The 20,752-nt window shown below is 37.6% G+C and overlaps 1 protein-coding gene across 6 annotated transcripts in view; it reads right to left on the bottom strand.

Annotated features, from left to right (window-relative positions):
* LOC126757304 (myc box-dependent-interacting protein 1) overlaps positions 1-19,657 on the bottom strand; it is a 104,474-nt gene extending 84,817 nt beyond the window's left edge. For 3 of the 6 annotated variants that reach the window (XM_050471096.1, XM_050471098.1, XM_050471100.1), the window contains exon 1: positions 19,015-19,653. In XM_050471096.1, the coding sequence (XP_050327053.1) occupies positions 19,015-19,083 (69 nt within the window). In that variant the 5' untranslated portion in view covers positions 19,084-19,653. Of the gene's footprint in view, positions 1-19,014 lie in introns of all 6 variants that reach the window. The other 3 variants (XR_007666721.1, XM_050471095.1, XM_050471101.1) reach the window with 2 other exon arrangements.
* Positions 19,658-20,752: the final 1,095 nt, after the last annotated feature.

The raw sequence follows: 20,752 nt of genomic DNA, 5'->3' as shown, positions 1-20,752 counted from the left end.
ATTGTGAATAATAATCTGCGAGTAACTTTCAACTAAGATTATCAACAATGTGAGGTTAGCTACGGTATCAGTTCTCTCAATTCAAAATGCACTCAAAATTTCATGTCTATAATTGAAATAATTGAGTCGTCACCACTTAATTGTTATGCGCCTACCTTCTGAGATTAGCAATAGTTGAGATTACGTTAGATAAGATTCTGTACTCTATTTGCTATAACTGAGTTAATTCTCTCATGAGCATGTGATTTTGATTTTGATGGGTGCAAATTATTCAGAGAGAGTCGAGAACGCGTTAATGACGATTACTGATGCTCAACACGTCATTAAAATAAAGGGATTGGTTCTTGAGAATCAACGATTAACAGTCAGAGATCTTACAGGCATCGTTGGAATATCTGAAGGATCTGTGAAAACCAGTTGAAAGACAGTTAGGGCCTAAGAAAAGTGAAAGCATGATTGGTTCCAAAATCTTCTAAATATTTTCGAAAAACAGCGTCGCGTTAACGTCTGTGAAAAAATGCTTTCCGACTACCAGGATGTTATGAAACGTATTATTAATGGCAATGAGTCTTGGATCTATGCTTACGACCCGAAAACAGACGATCAATCGACCGAATATCGTGGCAAAGGTGAGCCGAAGCCGAAAAAATACGTCAAAGCAGGTCAAAAATCAAGGTTATGTTGACAGTTTTCTTCGATTATCGAGGTGTGTTGCACTCCGATCTCCTTCCGACCGGTCAACTGTCAACAAGGAATATTATTTGTGTATTATGCATCCTCTACATGAAACTATTCGTAAAAAGAGATCGGAATTATGGGTCGACAACTCTTGGTTTTTGTACTTCTTCGTGAGTTTTTCGCCAACTTTTTAACAAATTTCGTGCTGCAGTCACCGTTTTTGTCTGATTTAGCTTCGTGTTATTCAGAAAACTCAAGCGACTGCTCCGGGGAAACCGTTTTGAGTCAAATGAAGACATTAAACGTGAATCGCTACGGGCTTTGAAGGCTATTCCGGAAAATTACTTAATAACTGTTCCGAAGATTGGAAAAAAAGTTGGCACAAGTGTATTGGGGCCAAGTGGGATTACTTTGAGGGTACGACATAGATTTTCAATTACTATTTTCCGAAATTAACAGAAATTTGAGCTTAGCTTCGATTATATAATATTATTATCTGAAATTCTCAACAACGTGAGATTAGTTTAGATTTCATTTCAATTCTCTCATATTCAAATCTTTCAATGCAAACTTTGCCCAAAATTTGCTTCATACTATAATCGAAATTGAATTTCAAAACCTAATAATTACACAACACATACACATATACATAGTTATGTGGTACATCGACATTTCAAAACCTTATTCAAAGCCCTCATTTTGACTGTGGCCCACAGTGCATTGATTGGAACGCAATTCAAATAGCAGCAACAATAAATAGTTGGTTGGTTTTTCGACTTGTTGCCGTCTTTGCTATTTAACTTGTTCGGTTTTACTGTGTGGTTGTTGTTGTGGATGACAACAGATGCCTTCGACTTCCCACCGATAAGTTGCGTATCTGTTTTTGGAAAGCGAAAACGCCCACTTGCGACTTCGCAACCGACAATATGGCAATTGCTGCTGACTGCTGCTGCCATTATGACAAAATATATTGGGTTTGTTTAGACGCTGCCATCGCGCCTTAATGCCATGGTGCCATGGCGTTGTGGCAGTATTGTGTCACCGACCGCAAACGCGTGGAATTGTGAGATTTGCGTGGAGTCAAAATAGTGGAGGTGGAAAAGACTGGCTTTTGGCTGATATACAGACATCAGTATAAATGAAGTAAAACATAGAAGAAATAGAATCAGTTGGTTGAATGAAAAACATTAAAAAAATTATATATTATATATATAATATATAGTAAAATAAGAAAAAACAATACCAAATTAAAAAAATAATAATAACGAATAAATAAATAAAACAAGAAAACTTCTTTACAGTCGTAGACACCGCTTACGCGATTATAACCGAGTTTACAACCGCGCGTCAGTCGTTTCTTCTTTTTGCAATGTGGCGCCAATTGGAAATTCCCAGCCAAGGCAGGTCCTTCTCTACCTGGTCTTTCCAACGGAGTGGAGGTCTTTCTCTTCCTCTGCTTCCTCCGGCGTGTACTGCGTCGAATACTTTCAGAGCTGGAGTGTTTTCGTCTATACGAACAACATGACCTAGCCAGCGTAGCCGCTGTCTTTTAATTCGCTGAACTATGTCCATGTCGTCGTATATCTCGTACAGTTCAACGTTCCATCGACTGCGGTATTCGCCGTTGCCAATGCGTAAAGAACCATTAATCTTCAGCAGAACCTTCCACCAACTTTACCTAGCGGAGATGTCTGCCATGAAGATAGCAAGAGATTAGGAGAGATGCTCCGAAGTGCTTGTTCGAGTGCCTGGTCAAAGCGGGATCGCTGTAAACTGCAAAGATGATCAGATTGGCAACGATTCCATACTCCATTGTCTCCTGGAGCTCTGTCGTTGCATCTATGGACACCCGGTGAGCTTGGCAAGCGCTGGTCAACAACCAAAACTTGGACGGATGTGGGATTTTCTAGCCCAGTGTGGAATGGAAGAGATCCTCTGAATTATTTGCTTCTAGCAATGGTAGCTGCTCTGACTGCACATTGTTCAATAAGCACATATGCGGTAAGGATAGAACAACCAAAATTTAGACGGTTGTGAGACTCCTCTAGCCCAGTGTGGAATGGAAGAGATTCTAGTTCGGAGGTTCTTCTAGCAATGGTAGTTGTTCTAACTGGCCAATAGCTTCATACATGTCTTGTCGGATGCCAATTGTCTAAGCTGTAGGGAGGAAGGCGAAATGAAATCATCTCGAAAGAGACACCTTCGGCGAACCCTTAATAAATGAATGGTAATCTCAAAAGTATTCTTCGATCTACATATATATGTCTGGTAATCCATATCTAGAAGTTTTGGGAACTAAAAAAGACCAGCGTTCACAGCGGTCCAAGTGAACTTCTGCGTCACTTTTGGTCCGTGGATGAGCCCTATAAATTAACCTAACTAAACCAAGTTTCATCAACACAACTCAAGTTATCAGATCAAGTTATCAGGTCTACTTAGTCCCTGGATGCCGACAAAGATAACGCCGCAAAACCTGATGGCTCGTTGTTGTTGTTGTTGTTGTAGCGGCAGAATTAATCCGAGTAGACAGTCCTTGGCGGGATAAAAATTTGTGTCCGACGAACGACTCGTCGTTCTGACTCAATATCACCACAAATCTTCTAAGTTCTAACAAACAACCGTTCGATCTACAAAACTCTGATGTTCACTTATGACACATGTTGCTGAGGCAAAAAAAATATCAAAAATGCAATGAAATTGTATCTTTCTTTTAATTCACCAAAAGAATTTATAACCACAAACATACATACATACATATGTACATATGTACATATATTACATAGCTCACAACATTGCTACAATGTAACTTGTTGCATATGGCTGTTTCGTTTGATTGCTCAATGCACGATTTTCCACTCAATTGACCACACGTCATTCGTTCCATCAATTGGACAGCAACTACACTGTACTACCCACACAACCGACAAGCAGCCAGCCGCGGTCCGACGAACAGTCAGTTCGGCCGACAGTTGGCGCTCAGCGTCAGTTCGTCAGTTACTCATCCAGTCGACCGCCCGTGTGATCCAGCGCATAAACAAAATTCAAACATTACTTCGGCGTGTTGTTGGCTAATTCAATTGAAAAGCAATAACAGCTTATTGGCGCGCCGATATACAACCACACAAGTGTGTAAATGTGTGCGTGTTTATGTGGCTGGAATCGCAACGAATCACAGCATCAGCAGTACATCAGGCGCGCATCAGTGAGCTCATCAAAGCCGATGGCACGGCGTTGCAACCAGCCGAGCAGCAAATAATCATCAAAAACTTGAGCTATTTCCAATGCGGCGCGAATTATGAGCTAATAAATAAAAGTGGAACGCACAAAATGCACAAAATACGCCAAATGAAATTTTGGTATAATAGGAAAAGTAAATAAATAAATGAAAATAGCAAAAGATAGTGAGTGCATCGTATTGCAACAGAGGGGGCATTTCGAGTTAATTTGTGTTTATGTAAGAAGTTGAGTGCATACAGACACATACATAAATACCGACATACATACATACGAGGGTGGTCTGATAATAACAATAAGGATTTATAGTCGCACCACCCGCCAAGGCCTCGAAGCCAATAGTTGCCACGACAGTCAGAACTAAGTAACCGGAACGGACCCGGATTTTTGTCCGGTTAAGGTCGGTCAACTCGGCACCATTCCTCGAAATTCCTGCAGCAATGTTTTCTGCAGCTACAACAACAACAACGGACACAAAGGCGATTTACTATCAGGTGTTGTCAGGTCTCGTAGATGTTTACTTTCACAAATGAATCCAACTCGTAATTATTTTTAAAACTCATAGGGAAGACATCGTGTACGCAGATTTTAGAAAATATAAGAATATAATTATCGGCCGATGATTTGATTATAATTTTTGGTAGGAAAATGGCGTAGTGCGTTCAAAAGCGCTCGAAAACTGTGTACGATAACTCTTATCCTGCCCTAGCGACCGCCAAACTTGTTTTAAGCAGTTTTAAAGTGATTCGAACTTGATTTTAGATAAACCACGTCCAGATCCCCGAAAACAACAACTAAGAAGGAGAACGTAACAAAAGTCCACGATCTTATATCGACACCGTTCCCACGACAGTCGGTTCTACGTGACCGGAACGGACCCAGATATTTATCCGCCCAAGGACTGTCAACTCGGCAGAGTTCTTCCGCTACAACAACATCTCATATTGGCAAACAATTTACTTGAAATTGCGCGAGATGGCTGATACAGTAGGTACATATGTATGTATGTATCTTAATAGACGCCGTGAATCATATACTGCAAGAAATATTGGGTATGAGAAAGCTATTGGCGCGTTAGGTGCCGCGTTTGCTCACTTCAATTAACAAGTCAAACCGGAAGGCTATTTCACAGCCGATACGAAAGATTTTCTGTATCGCTCGGTGATCGTCTACCAAACATGGATCCACTGACATATGCTAGAGACCACAAAACCATCGAAATATTGGACTTTATCGTCGAACATATTCCGAGGAAACTGTTCTATCAGTCGATCTGAAAGATTTTCTGCATCGCTTGGTGATCGTCTACTAAACATTAATCCACTGACAAGCACTAGACAATCGAAATACTGGACTTTGCCGTCGAACATGGTCCGAGGAAGGCGAAAACTGTCCTATCAGTCGATTTGAAGGCTTTTCTGCATCGTTTGGCGATCGTCTACCAAACATGGTTAAACTGACACACACTAGAGACCACAAAACAATCGAAATATTGGACTTTATCGGCGCACACGGTCCGAGGAAGGCGAAAACTGCGTTATCAGCCGGAAAGCTTACGGTTTCTGGGATTCGACTACCTGGAAAAGGAAAAAAACACCATAGAACTCTACTATGCAGAATTATTGGACTTAGGACGGTCCGTAGAAAAATAGTGCTCTTCCTTCATGACAATGCTTCAGTTCACACCACCGCCATCGCCAAATTGGTCAAACTTGAGTTCGTACTCTAATCTTCAGCACCATCTGACACGTTCTTTAGCGTTCACTTTTTGCTTCTAAGCTTCAAAAAGTAACGCACCGGACAGACCTGTGATTATGGCCGTCACAGAGTGCTACTTTGAAGACCTCCAGACAGTTTTTTGCTCAGTTGGAGTCATGGTATCGAGCTAAAAGAAGTCTGTGTTGAGAAATATATCAACATTTTTCTATAATTTTGGTTTTTCATTTGCTGCCTAATGAGTCATTGGACCACCCGCGTACATTTTTACATACAAACATGCATTGTTTGAACAGCTGTTGATTTTGTATCGAACAAAAAAAATTACTTGCGAAAATAGCAAAGTAGAAATCTATGATTAGCACAGCAAAATCGCAGATTTATCAGATTTATATTTATTTATCTCATTTTTCCACAATTTATTTATTTATACAATAATTTATTTATTTATTGATTTGTTTTTGTTGCTATTCATTTCAAACACACTAGGAATTTTTTGCGCTTGTGTTTAACCGTCGGGCCGTACATTTGTGACGCTATTTTTATAACGAACTGCCGGCCATTTGCCATTTCGCTGTTGGCCAGCACCCAAAACGTCACATACACACATACAAACATACATATACATATGTATATGCATATGTATATTTATATATAATATATAAATTAAGTTTCACATTATTTTTGGGGGACAACAAAAGGGAAAAATTAAAAGTCTGCTGCACCCACACACACACAAACACACACAGGGACAAAAACAAACTTCTATTGGTTACAAAGTCGCATACATACATACATAGAATCACACATACAAGCAAGCAAAGTAATTTTTGCGCGCTCTGCGACTTCTAATACTAACTGTCATACATACAGCTGCACGCACCTAGAGACAAATACATATAAACACATATGCACATACTCGTACACACATAGAAATTTCCGCCGGGTGCTGCGTTATGTGTAAATAATTGATACATACATATATATATGTATGTATATATTTTAATATTTTTCTCAGTGTTTCTGCTTGCAGCTTTTCGCTTGCCATTTCTTAGTACTTACATAGAAGCATCAGCATGCCGCTGTGCTAAATCTAGCAAACAATTGAGTCTATTGCATTCTATCGCCGGATCCACAATTGCAATCTTTTCATCTGCGCCAATCTCGCTTTTCATTGTGTCCGTCTGCTTTATTGAAAGTTACTTCAATGAAAATTTATATTTTGTATGTATGTGTGTGTGTGTGTGTTTAGCCCTTTTCGGCGACTGCGCTGCTCGATGGAGCGTGGGCGATCAACAAGCGTATGCATCAGTTGCCGATGTTGTTGTTGTTAGTTTTGTGTACACATAAGACAAGTGCTTTATTATTGCAAATATTCGTTATAGATTCGTAGAAGTACTTGTTGCAGCGAGCGCCTCATTGGAGCAGAGTTGCATTATATACAAACACATGCTTACATATAATAGATAGAGAAAATGTGTGGCAAGTCATTGCTGGAGTAGATTTCTCGGCGGATATCAAGTTCAACTGTGGAGGTCTACAGTTTTTAAAATCCGTCTGCGGAAGTCCATAAGAACGATAGTTGTATAGCTTGAAGATTGCGAGGCTCAAATGTACATTTTTTGGGTTTTCCAATAAGATTGTTAAGGAACTTTTTAGTTTAGTGTGATCGATACAATTAAGTTCTGTTATATCATTCAAATGGGCCTCCACGACTTCTTTGTCAGGAACGAACTCGATGAACCCAATTTTCGAGTACTTTTTCCACTACATCACTTCAATATTGCCTTCTAAAGCTTAAAAACGGTCTGGTTTATGGCTAAAGATCAATGACTTCAAATAACTCCCACTAGTAGTAGAATCCTACTAGTGTAGTCTAATGGTGTTAAATCACAACTTCTTGGAGGCCATTCAAAGTCACAATTTCTTAAAATAATCGAATCTCCAAACTTTTCTCGCAAAAATTCGGTTGTTGCACGTACTGTGTAGAACGTACCCTCACCTTGTTGGCACCAGATGTTACCAAGAACAACCTCTGTCAATTGCCATTATAAAAAGTCGGTTATCATCGATCTATACAGCTCTCCATTGAAAGTAACGGTGTCACCAGCTTCATTTCAAAAGAAATACGGACCAATGATTCCACCAGACCAAACATCATACCAAACTGTCATTTTAGATGAATGTAATGGTTGTTCATGAATAATTTGTGTATTTTCACGCACCAGAATCAACAGTTTTTTTTATTTATCACACTACTCAGATGAAAGTGAGCCTCGTCGGAGAAGATGATTTTCTTAAAAAAATCGTTAACGTTTTTAAGTTTTTCCAAGGCAAAATCAACAAAGTTCACATCGTTTATGGTGGTCCAACAGCTTCAGTTCTTGAGTGAGAACATTTTTATACGGATACAAGCCCAAATCCTTTCTCAAAAACCGCCAGGTTGTGGTTTGAGACATTCCCAATGGGAACGTCTTGGAATCGACGAATTTTGATCTTCAGCCATATTTTCATTATTTCGAGCATTTTGTAAAAAAATGTAAAATTTTAATAATTTGTAAATGTTGATCTTGAGTATACTTATCTTTCCATGATTAAATTGTAAACATTACTGAACGCAATGAAAAAAACTACAGATCATGACATAATAAAAATGACCGAAACGACACTTAGAAATCATATCATCCCTATTGGAAACCCTGTACATATACATATGGTATATTAGTAGGACGAGAGCTCACATCGCCTTTCTTGTGAACAGCTACCTCTCAAGGCTATTCCGGAGAATGGCTTCCGTGACGTCTTCAATGCTTGGATTCGGCGCAGAAGGAGCCTATTTTGAAAGTTTTTAAAGAATTGTGTTGGTTCAATAATTTTTTTTTAAATCGACTCAGTCCTATTACTTTCCGGACAAAGTCTTCAACTTACTCATAAAAGAAAAACTAAATTAACCACAATTTCTTAAGAAAACTAGCCCTGATCACAATTTTGACGGAACCTTTATATAGAAGGGGTCATTAGATTTTGCTTTTATAAAATTTGTGTCTTGTTATCATCAACATACCAGAATTATATACCGAATTATATACCGACCGGAAATCAATTTGTGTTGATCACTTGATTTAGGAAGGGATCCAATCTCTTACGCCAATCAGTTTTATGGGACAAGTGGCTGTGTTTCATTGCTAAACCAATATCAGCAACATTATATCAAATATTCCCTACTCGGCATCATTAACTATCCAGCCATTGTCAGGACTATACCACAAAATCAATGCTAGAGCTTTAGATGTTTCATTTTACAAACAAAACGTAAGCAACTAGTTCGAGAATTACTTATTGCCAAAACACTCTTCTTTGCTTTGTTGTAAGCGAACTGGGATAAGAGAGTTTTTGAAACTGATCATAATTATAATCAATCATTGGTTAATGGTCATTACCTCGTACCTTCTCACTTTTGACTTTTTCAAGCTCAAGCTAAGAAATTGGGTATAGATTATTGTCCGAGACAACGGTGCAACCTCGCAGGAAATTATTCAGATTGGATCGATTTGGCATATAGCCAACATACAAGCCGAACGATCGGAGTCATGTACTTGTATGGAAAACTTTTTCATTTGACGAGATTTCTTAACGAAATTTGGTATGGGTTATTGCCTAAGGCAATGCAATCTCTGATGAAACAGTTCAGATCGGATCCCTATAACATATGGCTGTCACACAAACTGAACGATGGCGATGAAGTTCTTGTATAGAAAACGTTTTTATTTGGCCTCGGCTTAGCAATTTTTCTTGTTTTTTTATAAATATATTATCAAAAAGGCTACACTGCTGCCTGGTATATCCCTTACTCAACTCGGCACCCAAACAAAATTAACTTTTTCATGGCGTCTAACTTCAACTTGGTCCACCATTTCAATCGCACATAACCTGACTCAACATTGCAAATGCCAATGCAGTGAAATTCATCACTTCAAAACCACGCTGATTTTCCTGTCGGGTCAATAATCGTCAGCTAAATGTGATAAGGTGCGTAATAAAACATTAAACGCCAGCGAATGCCTTAACTATCTCTTCCGCAGTCCATTGAAGAACACATGCACACACACACACACTCACAACTGCTCGGAACAATTCAATTTGCGAACACGAACAAGAACAAAACTGCGGAGCACTTTTATCGGCTTTAACGAAAAGCGTTTAACGGCTGCGTTAGCCAATTTGCCGCTTATCAATCAATAGCAAATAAACGAAAATGATGCGGAAAGAAGCAGAGAAAAAAGTTGTTCATAAAAAATACACATGTAGTAAGTACATTCATACATACATATGTACATATATATAGGCGAAGTATTTATTTGTGACGCAGTTGAACGAACGCGAAAGACCCGGCTGGCCGAGGTGGTGTCGTGTCGGTGAACGCCTGTAGCCTGTAAATAGCGCGCTTTCCGCGTTTGACTTGAAAAGCTTGCTTTTTTGTTGTTGCTGTTGCTGTTATTTTTGTTTTTGTTGTTGCTAATTTCAATTTGCTGCTTTGCACTTGGCGTTGAGAAACTAAAAAAATGCTTATAAAAAACACTTTCACACACACGCGCGATTACTTATGTATGTATGTATCTATATATATTTATATACATATGTATGTATATTAAATATATTCAAGAAAAAAACGCACTCACTATAAAATCGGTAGTGAAATTGAATTTCGTTGCAACGTTATTGGCAGACAACGCTGTTTGAGAAATGGCAAAATAATCGCCAATACGAGAGCAACAACAACCAATACAACAAGCATTATCATCAATAATACGAAGTGTGTGTGTGTGTGTTGTCGAGGCTGCAGAAGTTCAATGTGCAACAGGCAAGTTGACGAAATTACCTGCCAATAAAATGTCAATCGTGTGGCACCCTGGCGGCCAACCACATACATATGTACATACATGTGTGGATATATGGGCAAGTATATGTGTGGTTATCGCCGGGAGAGCAAAAACTTGCATCGGAAATATATTATGTTGTATTAATGTTGGTGTGTATGAGTGGCCGCACCTGTTTTTGGATGCAGTGAGGAGAGAAGCGGAGCAAACGAAGTGTAAATAAAAATAGCAGACACTAATTGAGTTGTAACATAGCCAACTAAGCAGACCACGACATAACATGGCATAGAAGCGCATAGTATCACACAGCAGAGTACGACTTAACATAGCATAGCATAGGACCATATAGTACGACATAGCATAGGATAGGACTGCATAGAACGGAAGCCGCTCGACCTTCCCAAGCGGCATCGCTTTGCTCTATGGGCTCTTGAAAAGTTCCAAGAAGATTCGATGTTTTCGAGCCAAATTTTGTTCACCGATGAGGCCCATTTCTGGCTCAATGGGTATGTAAAAAGAGCATTTGGGATGAAGAGCAACCTGAAGAGATTCAAGAGCTGCCATTTCATACAGAAAAAACAACGGTTAAGTGTGGTTTGTGGGTCGATGGAATCATCGGTCCATATTTCTTAAAAAATGATGCCGGTGAGAACGTAACCGTCAATGGCGACAGTTATCGCGCCATGATAACCGAATATTTGTTGCCTGAAATTGAAGCTCGTGATCTAAGCGACATTTGGTTTCAACAAGACGGCGCCACTTCCCGCACATCGCATCAATCAATGGATTTATTCGTTGATCAGATAATTTCACGTTTTGGGTGGGTCAATTAGACCACAAAATCGTATGATATCACACCGTTAGAATTTTTTCTGTGGGGATACGTCAAGTCAAAAGTATATACGGACAATCCCGCTTCGCTTCAGGCCTTGAAGCAAACCGCGTGTCATTCGCCAGTTAACAATCGAAATGTTCGAACGAGTCATCGAAAATTGGACCCAACGGATGGAGCATCGGAGACGTAGCCGCGGGCAAAATTTGAAAAAGATAATCTTCAAAAAATAAATATCAAAGAATATTCTTTCGAATGATAATAAACATTCCCATTAAATTTGAAGTTTCTGTGTTTTTTCTTTAAAAAAGTACGAAACTTCGAAATGTATTTTCCTTTAACCTTTTGAGTAAAGCAAAATTTGTTATTGTAAAAAAATGGATAAATCTTTTTGAAAGGTAAATAATTATTTTCAAGCCACGATTTTGATTAACCAATATTATTTGGACTCTGCACGAGGGAAATCAGTCGTTGAAAAGTGAAAAGGCTTAGTTTAAACGTGGTGAAATGAACACCGAAGACGATGAACGCTGTGAACGCCTAAAAGAGATTTTTACCGACGAAAACATCAAAACCGTCCAAGAGCTAGGTAAGTAGAGTGGCTGTCTAACGACGCACTTTGGCCTTTGGATCTATTAGAACTAAAATCCCCTCACCCTATAATGTTCGCTCTGTCTCCACCTGTATCTATAACATATTTGTCTATTTAATATCTAGAGTAGCTAGAGACATATAAATTCCCCCTTTTCCAGAGTCAAATGGTAACGTGGTGCCCGCTCTGGCTAGTTCATCTGCTCACAGTTACGAGGAATATCACTTTGTCCTAGTCAAAGACAAACTAAAACCTATCAACACCGTCCAACGTCAGCCCAAAATCCATTAGTCGGTATACAAGGAAAACAGCAATCAAAAAGTTGTGGAAAATGTCGGCGCTGGGTTGCAAAATGAGCGCACTTAGAACCAATAAATGCTATGCTTCAGACAGATCGAATCTATTTTGGCATTTGCAACACAGTTGCCAAAGTCTACTAGCAAAAAGACGACGATTGAAACAAACGACAAAATGAAAACGATTAAAAAGCAACTAAAAACTTAAATCACACCAACAAATAAACATATTTTAGTACAACAAAAACAGGGAGCCAATTGCTAAGCGAAAGAAAATCTTCACGTCGTTTTGGGTAAAATAAGTATAGAGCGCCGACGACGGTCCCAGTGACTGTGGCAAGAGCAACGGCGACGACAAGCAAATCGCGTACACCGATCGTTGATCTATTTTTGGATTGACTGTCGCCAGCGTCATCGCTACCAATGTCCGCGAATGGCCGACCGAGCGATGCAAGAATGTGTCTCTGCGCCGAGTTCGTTGTCAAATGTCTAACGAAAATAACACCGTGTGCCTAGAAGAGAAGCAAAAAAGAACTCTCAAATGAAAAGCTAAAAGTTCCGCTTTTCGAAATAGAAAATTTGTAAAAGCAAGAAATATCAACGAAAAAATACAGCAGTCAAGTGAATTTTACTTTGCACTGACGTATCCGGCGTCTAAATATATGTATAAATATGTATGTATGTATGCACAGTGATCGCAGAAAAGAAAAAGCACTCCAGAACTAGAAGAACGCATGGCAGAAGTGCCATTTGTGGTCGACATACCCGGTCTTATACCAGAGAACCAGATGTTGAAAGAGGTGTTTGGTTTTGTTAGAAAGTCGCGACAGGAGAGTTTTCTATCGGTCGATTCTAGCTTCCGCCTGAAATCAGATATTCTTTTTTGGTTACGATAAGAAATTACAAAACTTCCTACAGATTTCTGTTATTAAAATGACATTCACCACTATACCACTTAAAACTTATAGAACCCTCCATATCGAATTATCGAATTTCTGACTGACGTACGATTTCTCTTTCCAAAGAGATCGACAGAGCTTGAAACATTAATGAGAAAACCCAAAGAAGTTTACAACCCATTGTACTCTCGATGGTGGACTTAAAGGTCTAACATTTTATAATATTTTCCGATTTTAAGCCATTAATGTGCATGAAGCCAGTACCATTCGGTAGTTGTTGTTGTTGTTGTTGTTGTAGCGACAGAATTCTGCGAGTTTACAGTCCTTGGCCGGATAAAAATCCGGGTCCGTTCCGATTACGTAGACCCGATTGTCGTGGGAACCGGCAACGCGACCATTCGGTCTTAGACCCTCCTTGCTCATACAATATTTGGTTTCTTTGCAAATTTAAAGGGAAAACATGTTGAGCGCATGTAACTGAAACCAGCAAATGCAGCTTGTTAAAATATTTTTACTTTTGAGGCACGTGCGGACAATACGATGCTTGGAAACAATCGAATTTCAGAAAGCATATACAACGGTTGTTTTCGAAACTGAATATTTTTGCGCAATTTTTCCTTTTTTCATTCGAAATTCTAAATTCTTGCGCTCATTTTCTTCTCAAATCTCAATTGCTATAGAGAGACGGGTGTGGCGTATGTTGGCAGCACTGCCAGCTGAAAATTGCTGCTGTCACAATTTGCGTGAGTAAACGACAATCTGTTGTTGCAAAAAGCAAAATTTTCGAAAACTCAAAATTTGTCATACATATTTACACAAATTTTTGCTTGAGTAATAGAAATGATTGTATATATATGTATATACATATATATGTATGTATATCTTTATATATAAAAATTACGTGTCACGTTGTTTGTCCGCAATGGACTCCTAAGCTACTGAACCGATTTTAGTAAAATTTAGCACACTGTGTACAGCTCGAACCAACTTAGAAGATAGGATAGTAAAAACCATTCATAAATAAAAAAAAATACAGTGAAATCTCTATTAAATGGACTCTTAAGCGGACCACTCTATTAACTGGACAGAAAGGCTGGTAACCAGACATTGAGAAGGCAGCCTTAAATTCTTCATTTTTTCCAATGAAATTTATTTGTATGAACATATTCAAAATTAAACCTCAAGTACAATCCCTTGGATTCTTATTCCGAGAAAAACTTTTTCGGTTTTATTCGTAAATAAAATTTGCACTGTATTGAATAGTTTATTACACGAATAATAGTATAAAATGTATACCACAGCAACGCGTGGCGGGATCCTAGCAAACTGCACACTCAGAAAATGTCTGCGGTTTCCGAAATTATAAAATCATATTGAAAAAGCTTACAGTAATTTATATAAATAAATGAAATATGTAGCGCTTTTTGTTGCCAAAGCAAATTGTGATGCTGCGACTATTTTTATTTTCAGAAACGTTTCGAAAAAAATGATGACGCATGAATTGCTATTATTTAATATGTATAGTATGTATGTATGTAATATGAATTTCGTCTTGGACTAATGAGTTATAGAAAATAGAATAAGTTATTTTAGCAAAAATTACAACATTTGTTTTGAATTCGAATTTAATTATTGAAAAAATAATAATTTTTTGAGAGAATTTTGAAATTTCTACAAGAAACTTTCATCGAACTATTATAGCTGTTCCGAAAGTCTTGTGGTACACACAAATGTATAAAATTGTAGTACATACAAATACCAAATTATTTATGACTGGCCGAGGTTTCCCTCTCTTTATCGGGTATGACATAGGTATGTACAAGTTTAAAGCCTCTTCCGGACAGCCGGGTTGCTTGTCATCGAAGAAACGTGCTGTTTCGGGAACGGGAACGGACCCGAATATTTATCCGGCCAAGGATTATCAACTCGGCAGAATTCTCGTTTCCGGTTACTTACCCCTGACGGTTAAAGGTCGCTTTGGATTTATTGGGGGAGAGTGTAAAGCTCTTTGCACGGAAAATGTGAGAAAAAGGAGAAATAGCTGCTTCCCTTTCCACTGCCGGACATCAGTATCGCACAATCATCTGCGTATGACATGGTGGAAATTCCTTGCGGTAATTGAGGAAGTTTCTAAATATAGAAGTTAAATAGTAGCCTTGCAATTTTATCCGGCCAAGGGCTGTTTTTTCGGCGATCAAACACCGTTTGGATCAGTAAATGTTGTACCGCCTTGCGGAATCCCCCTATTTAATTCTTCTTAACTTAAAGTTATGTCCTTGAAACAAGAACGGATGAATGCCGAACGCTCAGATATTTCAGGGAATCAGTCGAAAGCGTTGCCTTTAAGAACCTATACCAAAACCCTTAAGAAATCTTAAATTGCGATTCATATAGACTCTATCCTAAAATTATCTAAGATATAGTGGTTGTTGTGTTTGTTGTAGCGGCAAAAATCTGGGTCCTTTCCGGTTACGTACAATAAAAGTTTTAGAAAAGTTTCTCAAATGTGTTTCAAGAAAGTTTTATCGAACTAACTCGAAGCGATCAGGATTTGTATGGATCAGCAGTATTCCGTAAACCTTTGTGAGGTTAGAAAAAGCTGTCATGTTGGAAACTTCTTAATTATTAATCACATTTAGAAGCCGCCAAAGCTAAGAAAATTACTAATTTTTCAATTTTGGCAACAAACGACACCTCACAAATTGAAATTTAGAAATACAAATCTTCATACATATGTATGTATGTATGTACATAAGTACCATAAATAAGCAGGAAGTATGCTGTTGCGCCTCATCGCTATGTCGTCCAAGTGTATTGACATCAGCAAAAACACCAAAAAAAAACAACAAGCATGCCACTTGCTCACAACCGGGAGCACAACCCGAAAAATTAACAACTCAGCAACGAGCAATTTGTCCGCGGCAACTTTTTTCTCGCCTCTTAAAATTACGCTCAAGTTTTGTAAATACATGTGTAAATTTTGTACGCTAGACGCAGATGAGATGCTACTAAGAAAAATGAATTTCCCAGATTTAATACATTTTTTTTTGTTGCAATTTGCTCATTTCGTAGCTGTGTGGGTACGTGACTGCGTTCTCTAATTATACCTATCTCCACCATAATACGTTTATATATGTACATATGTACATATGTGCTTTTGATAGTCCCTACGTTACAGCGTGGGCATTTGCATTTTCCGCGTGATTACAACATGTTGCTGCTGCAGCAGTTCGAACAGCAATAGCGTATCGCCCGCTGTGAAAGAAATCAACTTTGCGCATAAAATCAGTTGCAACGCATTCCACTGCAGCACAATCGCAAGCCATTGTTGTTGTGTTGACTTTGCAGCCAAGCTTTTGAATTTCTTTAGTTTGCTATACAGATTTACATACATACATACATATGTATGTATATATTTATATACAAAAATGCATCAGCTCTTCACTGCACCTTTTTGAGGTTGATTTTGTTTTCGTACCACCAACGCATAGCCAACCACCTGATTTCACTGCATTCGCGTGCTCACATACTTATGTCTATACATACTTACATAAGCATGTGTAAACATGTAGCGGTCCGCCTGCATTCTTCTCCCACAGCACCAACCAACAATGCTTATCTCTTCTATACAGTTATTGCATATAATTTACAAGCCAGATTCGTTGTTAAGTGCTAAACTTGTTGTTGTTTGCATAGTTGTATCTTTTGTTTAACTCAAAATCACACTACATTTTGTTAACTCTCCAACTGGTTGCATCCATAAGAGAAAATATTTTTTAGAAAGTGGCGCTGAAAGCTTTTATCAAGGTGCCAAATGCTCTTTGCGAATTTCTGAACATTGTACTTCTATAAAATTAAAAATTATAAATTTGAAATATTTTTAAATTCAATGTATGTATTTTAAAATTATTAAGAATAACAGACACTAAATAAAAGTAGATTCGTGCAAATTTTAATATAAACCCACTCCAGCACTTTTCATACTTGATAAATTTAATAATTGTATTGTTTGTTTACAAAAAAGCTCTCATAGCAAACCGCTCAGGCACTTTCCCCCCCACATTTTGCACTCATACAGCCATTTTACTCATACAGACTTTCACTGTGCTCACAGCTAAATGCGGTGCTGGCGCTACGTGTGGCACTAGCCCAAAAACCGGACAAAGTTACCGGTCAAGACGTGAGCATCGAAATAAAATACGACGGAATTAAGCGCAATAGCAACAAGCCAAGCCGGTCGGTAAGATAAAAAGTAAACATGAAACGATAAAAAGTAATGACTGAAAGAGAAAAAGCGTAATGCAACAACAGCAAAAACAATAATAGGCCACATCTATTGGTAACAAGCAACAACAGTTGTCGGAACCAAAGCAGTTGCGAGCAGAGATTAAGGTGAGTGTGACTCTTAGGCCGTCTGGTAGTTGGGTTGCGCTCCGCTCATTCATCGCTGTTACATATGCGCATAGATATATAGCATGCTGGGAGACGAGGCGTTACATACAATCTATAAGCTTCACTCCAGTGCATCAAGTGCGCGCTATATCGCGCAGATGGAGTGTGGACGACAGTGCTTTGTTATTTTTGTAATTGGTTTCGTGGTTTACACTTTTATTTATATATGTATGCACATTTATAAACGTGTATTTATTGTTATTTTTTACCATTTTTCACTATCGTTAATAGAGTGAAATGAAATGCAATAATTATCGACGCCATATCTTAGCAAGTTATTTGTACTTTCATTTCGTTCCGCAGCATTTTTCTTAGATTAAAATGATATTTAACACATTTTGATTTGCTACGCTTTTCAAGCTTTTAAAACACCGATAGGCATAGCTTTGATGGAGCTTACGAATACTACAAAAAATATTTATGCACACAGAAGAATTATTATTTACATTTTCACATGGGTGTAAGTAAATGCATGGGCGCTGATTTTTTACTATTTGTTTCTGTAATGGTATATGTATGAAAAAACAACAAAACAATATCCAACTCGACTTATTTCGCAGTACTTGTCTTGTTATGAGTTACAGAGCCCAGCCCAGCCGAGTTAATAACACTGTTGGCGGCTGCTTGAAGGTGAAATGGGTCAGGTGCAGCGCAAACACAACAATGTAATATGCCTACAGCACCAATAAAGCAATTGCTTTTGGAAAAGTTTGTTTTGGTGTGGTTAGGTAAAGCATAAGCATGGGTATCCATTATTAGAAGAACAAATTGGAGATATTTTAAGCTGCCTTGCCCTAGTTTGAGTATTAAAAGCGCATTGGAAGCTAAAAAAATTCATAAAAAAATATTTATATGTAAAAAAAAAGTATAATATTATAGAGGAGAACTGTCACCTGCTCTAAAGAATTTAAAATAAAGTTACAACAGCGTACTAAAAATAATATACAAATGTGATATGTATTTGAGAGAAACATCACCTCTAATTACTAAAACTATTATTGTACAGCAACTACTTGGTAAACAAAATTGCACTAAATCCACCATTGTCACACCAAAACGGTAGCAATTACTTTTCCAGGCTCCCGGCCAACGCCTTCCAGCGCGTAATTAAATAGTAATATTTGTTTACTTTTCAAATGCTGAACACTTTGAACGCCAACATATAAACAATAGATGTTGTTTTATGTATGCGCAGCATTTCAGTGACTATGCGGCAGGTCAAGGATGTGCCACTGGAATAGACGAGTGTGCTACATAAGTATATTGGTTTGGACTCCGGTACAAAGAATTTATGTAAACTATAAATATTTTTATTAAAACTCGATAGCCTAAATCCTATAATGTTGCAAATTCAAAGTTACAAGACATTGTAGATTTCTTTATTGTTGCAAATTAAACGGTTACAACAAGTTATTTGTGGAATAGTGGTTACACTCACCTTTTCCTTGGCACGTCCAGCGTGTTTTTGTACAGATTTAGCCAGCATGATTCCTTTATTTTCGGCCATCAACTAGTGTGCACACAAATCAAAAAATTTCTTTCACTGTTTAATGTCGTTTGCAAAATGCAGAACTATTTTTTGCAATTTCTTTTAACGTATGCTTGCTATAATGCAGTTTAGAATTGCAACTTAAACACTCTTGAATTGGTAGCAACGGAGCTAACTTCGTGTTTGTTTTTGCAATAATGCAGTTTAGAAAATTTATTTCTTATTTCAAATATCGAATTGCACTACGCCGACACACAAAGCTCACAAAAAGAAAATTATTCCTATTTTAAAAGCGATTCATGTAACTTTGAAAAGTGATTTTTTTGGCGTTTTCGCTGTGATTTATAAGTAAATTTGCTTAGTTTTATTGCTGTTTCATTCACATTTGTTGCAATAAATAATTTTGGCAAAATAAAAATCCTGCGTTCTCTAAGTAGCTGCACCACACACAACGAAACTTAATAAAACAGAAGAAATGAAATTGTAGAATTTACGGCGTTGAAATTCGCGAACGCGTATGCGAATGCAAGACAACAAACAAGTGAATGAATTCGATTCGAGCGGTGAACTAAAATTCCAATAAGATTTTTTGCGGCCGCCGATTGCGCTAGAGAAAAACAACAATAAATGTTGCGAAGGCGTAAAAGCGCTGCTGTCAATGATAAGCTTTTGTAGAAATGTCAAAAAGTGTGAAGACTTTCCTCATGCAGCGTTACCATGTGGGCGAAATTATAATTCGTATTTTGACAGATTGTTATACGAACTGTTATAAAATTAATATAATGAATTAGAGTAAAAAACATATTAGAGGGATTCTCATGCTTTTGCAAAACCCTTGCACGGGGCACGAATTCCAGATTTTTCCACTTGGTGCAACGGCACAACAACAAACACACGCAGAAAATTTGTTGCAATGGCTGTAAAATATGTCAGACCAAAACCCATGTTTATTTTCGTGCAATGACACGTAAAAATATAATTGCAACGCTGTGCTAGCTGTCATTTTACTTAAATACATATTTTGATGTTAAATTGTTGAGGAAGGTAAATTTTAAATAGATTTTATAATTTCTATTTAAATTATAAAGATTTGTTAAAGTTTTTTTGTTAAGAATGAATGCAGAAGGTGCGCCAATTCACAATAGCCATGCACAATAGTCATTTACAATAAATTGACCGAATCAGCCGTTCATAAGTATATCACTAGATTTTGCAATGGGTGCTCTTGTGCACTTGTATATTTCGATATAGGACTTTTGCAATCTGCAATCTTGCAAGAGCAAGAGAATCCCCCTATTGTATTATTGAATTATTTTTTTATTATTATTCTATTTTCGTATATCTCACCGTTAGCTGTAGAAATTACCACCTTTTATCCGTTTTTATATATTAGTTAACCTCACAAACAATTAAAACAAGTTCTTTTAAAATGACTTTATTTTTTATTTCGGTCAAATAATACAGTTTGTCCGGAGTCGAAAAGTTTTTTTCATTGAAATATGAAAATGTCTTAGAATTAAAATTAGTATTTGTATATTTTTGCTTTCGACATTGTCTGTATTTTCTAAAATATGCTTGGTTTTTATAACATAAAGATATATAGTATAGTAGGAATGGAGATTGGGGAAAATGTTTTTTTGAAAACAAAACAAAACAGTATATAAGCTGCAAACAAAATCAAACAAAT

This window comes from Bactrocera neohumeralis, chromosome 4, assembly GCF_024586455.1.
Source record: "Bactrocera neohumeralis isolate Rockhampton chromosome 4, APGP_CSIRO_Bneo_wtdbg2-racon-allhic-juicebox.fasta_v2, whole genome shotgun sequence".
Taxonomy (NCBI): Eukaryota; Metazoa; Arthropoda; class Insecta; order Diptera; family Tephritidae; genus Bactrocera; species Bactrocera neohumeralis.
The sequence above is the reverse complement of the archived record's forward strand: the minus strand, read 5'-3'. Positions and strand labels throughout refer to the sequence as shown.